General features: G+C 31.2%; 3 protein-coding genes across 4 annotated transcripts; 1 reads left to right on the plus strand and 2 right to left on the minus strand.

Annotated features, from left to right (window-relative positions):
• Positions 1-172: 172 nt before the first annotated feature.
• On the minus strand, positions 173-3,831 carry LOC123700252 (ras-related protein Rab-35). Its single transcript, XM_045647424.1, has 4 exons — positions 3,621-3,831; positions 3,230-3,529; positions 2,545-2,693; positions 173-1,506 (listed from the first exon to the last, which is right to left on the minus strand). The coding sequence occupies exons 1-4, from the start codon at positions 3,670-3,672 to the stop codon at positions 1,405-1,407; spliced, it is 603 nt and encodes a 200-aa protein (XP_045503380.1). The 5' UTR covers positions 3,673-3,831; the 3' UTR covers positions 173-1,404.
• Positions 3,832-4,543: 712 nt separating this feature from the next.
• On the plus strand, positions 4,544-5,494 carry LOC123700254 (actin-related protein 2/3 complex subunit 4). Its single transcript, XM_045647426.1, has one exon. The coding sequence runs from the start codon at positions 4,647-4,649 to the stop codon at positions 5,151-5,153; it is 507 nt and encodes a 168-aa protein (XP_045503382.1). The 5' UTR covers positions 4,544-4,646; the 3' UTR covers positions 5,154-5,494.
• A 172-nt stretch (positions 5,495-5,666) lies between these two features.
• LOC123700242 (ubiquitin fusion degradation protein 1 homolog) lies at positions 5,667-8,399 on the minus strand. 2 transcript variants are annotated; one of them, XM_045647411.1, is made up of 7 exons: positions 8,306-8,399; positions 8,106-8,226; positions 7,866-8,020; positions 7,550-7,679; positions 6,864-7,006; positions 6,165-6,380; positions 5,667-5,904 (listed from the first exon to the last, which is right to left on the minus strand). In XM_045647411.1, exons 1-7 carry the CDS (start codon positions 8,306-8,308, stop codon positions 5,743-5,745), a joined length of 930 nt encoding a protein of 309 aa, XP_045503367.1. In that variant the 5' UTR covers positions 8,309-8,399; the 3' UTR covers positions 5,667-5,742. The 2 variants fall into 2 exon arrangements, with proteins under 2 accessions (XP_045503367.1, XP_045503368.1); XM_045647412.1 differs by lacking the exon at positions 8,306-8,399 and having other exon boundaries at positions 8,106-8,285.
• Between the last annotated feature and the right edge of the window lie 233 nt (positions 8,400-8,632).

Here is an 8,632-nt window from a genome sequence, read left to right on the forward strand (position 1 = left end):
TCAATAAAGGTTGCTATCGACGATTTTCGTCCTGATAGATTAGATTAGATAGATCCAATTTCAATTATTGTTCTTATTTTGGTCTAGTCATGTTTAAGTCCGGAGATATGTTTACTATAGCGTTATTATTATTCATCATGACATGGGAATAATACATAATAAGGTAAAGAAGTAAAATTAAAACACTTCATTTATTATGGGCAAAATATATCATCTATTTACATTTTAAAATGCTGGTATGAACAATATATCTTATAAATTAATATGAGTACCAAATAGAAGATAATGAACTTCATACAAGTTAGACCGGTCCCGCTTTATTCGCAATTTTAATCCACAATAAAAACAAGCACATACAAAAGAGTATTTAATTAAATAATAAAATGCATTTACATAAGTGTCAAATGTTTCCAACTGTACGTTGATAGTTTGGAATGGAAGAAGGAAATATAATAAAAATGAAAGCAATATAAAAGTGTAATAGCTCTAGGTTTTGGCAATTCATAATGGTGGATAAGTAAAATATATTTTGAAGAGTTGTTGCATAACTTATTAATGTTTTATAAGATTAGACATAAAAATACACATTTCATAACATATTCATTCAATTTGGTTTATTACACATTCTAGACAATAAATTTTATACTTTGCCAATTTTAAATAAAAAAATATAAATATGATCTCACTTTATTACACTGGATTCAAAGTATAAACTTGTTATTTTGTTAGAGATTATATTATTAGGTCCCTGGTAAAACTGGCATTCGAACCAAACAAATAAAGAACTTATGTTACATATTTAAATATAATACTTTCATAAAACAATAAGTTTTTAATACTACTATTGTTCTAATTTTCTCTATGTGATGACACTAGTTAATAGCATGTACTGAACAATACAAATTGGAATAATATTAAAATAATTTTAAAATTAATAATTAATGGTATACATTTATACAACATTTCTCGACACATGACACTCCTTCACATAAATTTCGATAATGGGAATACATTCATACTGTAACTATGCATTCAATATCTTAATGTAATATTTGGAGTCCAAGATTCCATGTCTTACATGCCCTAAACCATGAGAGTGTGCAACCCAGCTCTACATCTATTGTCGATTAAATAATATCTAAATACAGAACAGACTTGGCTAAAATAACATATTTCATTTTATTCTTAAGAGATCAACAAATACCAAGATTAAAAATTCACTAGAAATTAAAAAAAAATTAAAACCTTTTGTAGCAACACTTCATGATTCTATATGCATTTGAAGGTTTATTCATTGGTAAACATTACATGGCCAAACTACCAGTCCTGCTAGGGTTGTGCAACATCTCAACATTTGAGCATTATAAAGCGACATCCCTGGCTTAGTGCCAATGTGTGCAAACACTAGCAACATTTCTTTTTTGTTCTGTGACTCTTCTTTAAATGTACTGTATCATTTGCTGTGATATTTTGCCTTTCCTTCATTTCCAATTTCGATCTTAGTACCTGAAATTGACAATTTTAATAAATAACATGCACAATCAACAACAACATCAACAAATTTTACAGATAAAAATGACACGTTTTAGCATTGACTTCATAAGAATAAATGCCTAATTATTTGAATGTTTTGTTCAAACAATCTGTTTTAGGAAGATGATCAAACTTCAAGGAAACAGCAAATTATATTTTATTCTCTTCAATTCTATTATTCCAAATGCAAACTGAATGAAAAATTTTCTTAACTGTTTTTTTTTTAAACTTATGATTGTAAAAAAATTAAGGTGTTGTTTATTAAACAAACTCCCAAAGCTAAGGGACAAAGGTTTGTTTACTTCATCAATCTATAAAAAGATTTTTACTAAACACATGTTATCTATTAAAGTTAAGCATCATGTTCTCTCCAGAGCTTTTTACTTTTCATGCATACAGTAATCAAAGATACTTATATATAGCCAAATAAATGAAAGTCTAAGAGGTAGTGTGCACGAGCAACTTTGTCTCCGCAACTATGTATTTTGTCTCTCCCACCCATGCTAGTATGAAAGTGTGCGCACGTAGCAATGCAACTCCCCATACAAATTGATGGGAGAGATAAAATAGTTGCGGAGACAAAGTTGCTGGCTCTAATAAGATTACAAAACATGTGATATACACAATTAGAAGCCATACAAGTGAACCAAAGTTAAATTAGGTCTGGGCAACACCTACTCATATTTTATAAGACATATTATTTTGTTGAAATTTTTCTCATAATTTAGGTTCACATTCAATAATTAATTTTGTAGGCTTTTAAAAATGAAATGAATTAAATTATCCTGTTATTGGATAGTTTTATATTTATCTCATTGTTTAATAATTTTCCTTATGAGTTAAATAGTGATCAACTATTTAGTAAGTAAGCCCCATAAGTTGTAATAAATCCCAATAAGTTAAGTATATAAGTTTAGTAAGCAGCGCTACTTAATTCCTCATTCTTACATTAATGGTATGGTATATAAAATGGTAAAGGTATTCTTCGTATAAAAACATTTAAAACCTTACCATTTTAGTGATGGTAAGAAACATTTCTTCAACATTAATATTCTCTTTAGCACTGGTCTCAAACAGTGGTATGTTCATTTGATTTGCAAACCTTTGGGCATCTTCTGTTACAACAACTTTTCTTGATGGACAATCATTTTTATTACCAACTGAAAAAAGGCAGATGTAACATTATAGTTAAATTATAAAATTAATTGATAGAATATTGATAAATTATAATATTCAGACATAAGGAAAGCAAAGCTCATCAATAAATAAGATAAACAAGAGGCATTTGCTAATAGTTAATAAATTTGAACTGGACTATCAATATTAATAAGAAAAATAAATTATAACTTTAGAACCTAAATCTGATTAAAACGCTTTACTACAGTAATATCACTTTTAAACAGATTCAAGCGGCAACATAATTATTATCTAACTTGACTAAATATTGCAAATTTAAAACCAAAGTTAAATCAAATGATAAAAGTCATGAGTAATTAATAAAATAAGAGGAAAATTTACTTCATTGTTAATGTTATCTTATTGCATTTTTTGTGTAGGTTTATCAATTTGTGGAAACAACACAATGGTTTAGTTCCTTATTCAAACCAATATTTGGTAAATGGACTCTCTTTAGAGACTAACTTTGTGAGTTATATTAACAAGTTTTCAATACCTACAAATAATTTCTACAGCTTACCTAGAACTTTATTAACAACATCACAATTCTGTTCAATTTCATGGAGCCACCTTTTGACATTAGCAAAAGACTCCCCATTAGTGACATCGTACACAACAATGACACCGTGAGTTCCTCTATAATATGTGCTTGTGATCGTTCTAAATCTCTCCTGGCCTGCAGTATCCCATATCTGAAGCTTTACACGCTCACCATTTATTTCTAAAGTTCTTATTTTGAAATCGACACCGATTGTTGTAATATAACTACCAGAGAACGTATTGTCGGCGAAACGCAGGAGGAGACAACTCTTGCCAACACCTAAAACACAGAGCAATTATTCCAACCATCATTTCCTCTGAGAGTATATCAACTTCAATATCATCAGAACACATAGGCCTCGCCCACTCACCACTGTCACCGATAATCAGTAGTTTGAAGAGATGATCAAACTCGCGCGCCATTTTAAAGCATAAACGGGCACTGCTTTAATCGGTCATGTGTTTATTGATATCTTTAGTAATAAAATAATAACCGTTCCTTGCAAATTAATAGTCAAACGCATGCCGTAAAACGTTACGCTTGCGTCACTTTACGAATCGTCCGCCATTATTTTGCCCAGTTGTCTGTGACATAGTAGTTAATACCAAAAAGTATAGACTAAAAAAGACTTATGTTTTTTTTTTTATTAGCAACGAGGCAATTGGTAAAATAATAAGTTTATCAATTAAGATTTGAAAGACTAACTTTTAAAACTTTCTAAACCACTAAAAGAGACATTTTATATTGGTGTTTCAGTAAATTAGGAAAGTTTAAATGAATAGATTTTATTTTAGAGAATTTGTAAAAAAAATAGATGACAATTGATATTGAAATTTTTCCATCTGTTATTTTTCTCAAATCTTGTCTCAAATGAATATGCCTCCTCCACATTACTCGCGAAGTTGAACGAGGTTAGACAAATAGAATAATGTAGAGAGGCACTTCGGCTTACTTCGTCCAACTTTACCTCGCCTCGGCCGACTTCCGTTTGTTGTCAGTTTTTGCGCCCGAGTCAAAGGGCACGAAGTTACCTGAAGTTCGTTCTAAATATGAACGTATGCGCTCCTCGCGAAGTTGAACGAGTGTGTAGTGTAGCACCGCGGACTTCAGTCAACTTCGGCCGAGTACTTCGCCGAGGAACTTCGCGAGTAGTGTGGAGGAGGCAATAGAGTTCACCGATTTTCAACAACATTGTGACTCAAAGACTACAGAATATAGAAAGGATCAAAGAGCTTGTATCTTCTTGCAAAAAGCTTAAAAAAAATATTCTGTCAGTGTCATAAATGACATCATACAACATTGAAATCCTACGATTGAAGCAAATCTCAATTTTTTCGAATGAATCCGTGTTATCTTTAAGTGTGGGCTAGAGAAGGTTTTCTTTAAATTGCAAGCAATGTCGGCCACTTTAAAACCGTATTTAACGGCGGTTCGCCATACTCTCACATCTGCTATGTGTTTAGATCATTTTTCATCACAAGTTGTTGAAAGATATAATAAACCGGAGGTAGAGGTTGGTACAAGCAAAGAATTGTTATTGAATCCAGTCATCATTTCACGGAATGCCAATGAGAAAGTGCTCATTGAATCATCGATCAATTCAATACGAATAAGCATAATGATTAAACAAGCCGATGAGATTGAAAAGATTTTGTGTAAAAAGTTTATGCGCTTTATGATGATGAGAGCGGAAAACTTTATCGTCCTGCGACGGAAACCGGTAGATGGATATCATATCAGTTTCCTCATTACGAATTTCCATACAGAGCAAATGTATAAACATAAACTCGTTGATTTTGTTATATACTTCATGGAAGAGATTGATAAGGAAATAAGTGAAATGAAATTAGCTGTCAACGCCCGCGCAAGAATTTGCTCAGAAGAATTTTTAAAGAGATTTTAAGAATAGGATAATCTTTCTTCAGTTAGCTATATGTGATGTTCATACAATTCCAAATTTGTATTATTTGTATTACTTTTAATAAGGATGAGAAATTAGGATATCTGCATTTTATTTTGTTATATTTTATCTCTTCATATAATTTTATAAATAAGTGACTCATATGTATTATCAAATACAGCAAAAGTGTCAAAAGTGTAAATTTTGCTTTTGGAAATTAAGTTTAGAGTGTAAACTAGAGTGAATCAAAATGTTATCATGTATCCAGTATTACACAGAAATATTCACTAATAAATTTATTTCACTAAACATTACGATGAAAATGACTGATAATATCATTGCAGAAAGCTCGCGGAGATCCATGACTTGAACCATGTTTGCATTTTCTTATATCTTAGCAAGTATGTAATAAACTTAAATTATAATAAATCTTTATCTTATAAGAAACTTTTTATTAATAAATCACCCATTCCCTGAAGTAAATTCACATAGATTACAGAAAATAAAAACAAAATATCTATTATTAAAGTATTTATTAAAATTAGCCACTATAAATAATTTTCCATACAACACATCTTATTGAACTAAATTCTCAATTCTTTGATTTAGCTGTCCGTAGTGTGAATCCCTCTCCTTTGAAAGCCTGGAATGTTTCAACTGGAGTCTCTTCCTTAGCACTGGATGGCCGAGAATTTCTGATGAATCTCAGTGTACCAATGACATAATCATAGTCTGGTATGCCTCGAACATATGGCTGTAAAATAATATTATAATTATTTTCAAACACTTTCTATATAAAGAATAAATTCTAAATAAAGAAAACAAAAACATTTTTCATAAGTATGAAATTGATATTCTTTCAACATTAAGATGTTACTACATCAAACATATATTTATAATAGAAAAGTTATAAAAACAAGGAACAAAACAAGCCAATTTAAAACTAAGACCTGTTCTTATTTTTTAATAACAAGCCAATCATTTTGATCAATTATTAAGTTCAATATCACTCACTTGTCTGGAATTAGAAGCTTGAGGTTCGGAATCACTCTCACTGGTCAGCTTCTTCTTCTTTCCATCCAATCTGTTCCCTTCACCCTTGAAGGCCACAAAGCCACTTGCCTCTGGCATCATCTCAGCTGGATCCTCGTCCATACCTGATTCCGTATTCCTGTCACGTCTTGGAATGTGTTCCTCCTCTTTATAACCAACTGGTGGGGCAAATTCAACCTGAAAATTGTTTTTATGATACGATTCTGTACATAATATATTAAATCACTAGCTTACAGTCTCCGGCTTCGCCAGCTTTGTCTAAAACCTAATAAATTATTTACTAAAACATTCCTTTTCAATCAACCTATCTGTTAAAAAAACGCATTAAAATCCGTTGCATTGTTTTTAAGATTTAAGCATACAAAGGGACATAGGGACAGAGAAACGACTTTGTTTTATACCATGTAGTGATTATCATTTCTTGTTTCAAGTTAGAGACAGTTCTCTAGTACTTCTTAGTTTTGGAAAATGTATGATATATTCAATTTATTTGTTTTGTATTAATGCAGTTATGTTTGAATTTATTTGAGATCCTCATAACAAAATAGTTTCAGGATAATTCTGTAGAAAACCATTATAAATCCCAATACATTATTTACCATAGGGTATTACTTTCATTATAAAGAAGCATGTTAATAAAATAATAATTAAAACACTTACATTCATATCACATTCAATGATGATAACAGCATTACCAGGCTTTGTCTCCAAGACACATAACTCATACACTTTAGAATTATACTTGATTGCAATCACATCACCAGTTGTGAGACATGAAAAATTCCTCAAGCAGTTTTCCAGCACTAAAAATGTTATTAAAAATAATCAGTATAAACAATAAAGGTGTAATATAGATATGTTTCTGATTCCAAAAGCCTTCAAGAGTATATAATGCCACTTCAAGAGATCTATAACTAATCACATACAAATGAATGTGAAAGCTTGTAAGGATGGATGTTTGTTACTCTTTAATAGGAAAACCACTGTACAGATTTTGATGATACTTGATAGTGATGTAGCTTATGTACTTTTTTTTTTTTGTAAGGTGTTTCTCAATGTTAGCCAGAAGGGCTTCTACATTTTAACGCGGACGCGGGGGTGAACTGAAGGTTCACCCTGGTAGCGACATGCACAAGGGCGTCCCCCCTTGACGGGGACCACGAACCTCGGCTTGAGCTGTCGCTTGAGTGGAGGAGGCCAGAAGGGCCCTAATCGGACGGGCACTTATGTACTTGAATTACATATATGCTATAGACATACTTGAATTTGCATGCAGGTTTATCCATGTGTGAAACTAAGCGGCCGAACTAATATCATATAAAAACACAGTATACTTTTATAATTACCTGCTTTAGGGTTTGTGATGTCAAGGAAATCTTCAGATAGGGGTTGAAATTTAGAAAATGTGGCAACTGGCAGTGATACACTCTCTATTTGTAATAGTGTTCCTTCCTCTAGTACTAAGTTGGCCATCATCTGGAAATTAATCAAATAAAGTTTTAATAAATAATATCTGGACCATGTTTAATTATTGAAAAATGATAACAATATACAAATATTAAAAAATTGTCATTTGAGAAATAGTATAGTAAATTATAGTAGAAAAAGCATTATACACTCTGTTATAAAAGAATGACCTTAAAAATAATCTATATTGCTTACCCAATGTGGTAAATAAACTTTTCCCTCATCAGCGACAAACTCCAAGACACCACAATGCGTAACTCTTTTTGTTTTCTTGTTAGTTAATTTGAAAATCATAGGATACTCTATGTTTAATCTAGTTAATTGTTCCAAAGCTGATGGTGGCATAATAACTGAAAAAAGAATAATATAAATGAAATGATCCACCATATGGTTTAAAAGCTCTACATAAGAAAATTATTTTTTTATTATGCTTACTTTTTCCACCCCTTTCAACATCCTGGCGTTCATTCCCTGGTAACATAGAGACAGAATAACATCTATAGGTCATGTTAAATGGCCTGCTTATTTCGTGAAACATATTGAACCCGAACTGAAACTAAAACCATAAAAAAATTAGACGAGGCCTGATTGCTACGATGTCTTATTTGTTTGTAATAAATATGCGTAGAATTTACCATTTTTGTTTATTTTTGGAACAATAATTTGTAAATAATTGCAAATCACGCACAAGAACACAGTGCGTCAATTTCAAAATATAGAAACGTCAACATCTGAAAGTGACATCCTGGTGACATCTTAAAGTGTGGTCATGAATACCTATCAATGTCAAACATAATTTTTAGAAAATAAAAAATAGGTATATTAAAAAAAAGCATTTCCTACCGTTTCCTACGTTTCCTGCACGTACCTAAAGACGACGATTGTCGCCTAAAATATTTAGGAAACCTTAGGTTTTGTATTCAATTGGTTCTAATAGTATTTATATATATACCTATAATTTT

This window comes from Colias croceus, chromosome 19 (genome assembly GCF_905220415.1).
Source record: "Colias croceus chromosome 19, ilColCroc2.1".
Taxonomy (NCBI): domain Eukaryota; kingdom Metazoa; phylum Arthropoda; class Insecta; order Lepidoptera; family Pieridae; genus Colias; species Colias croceus.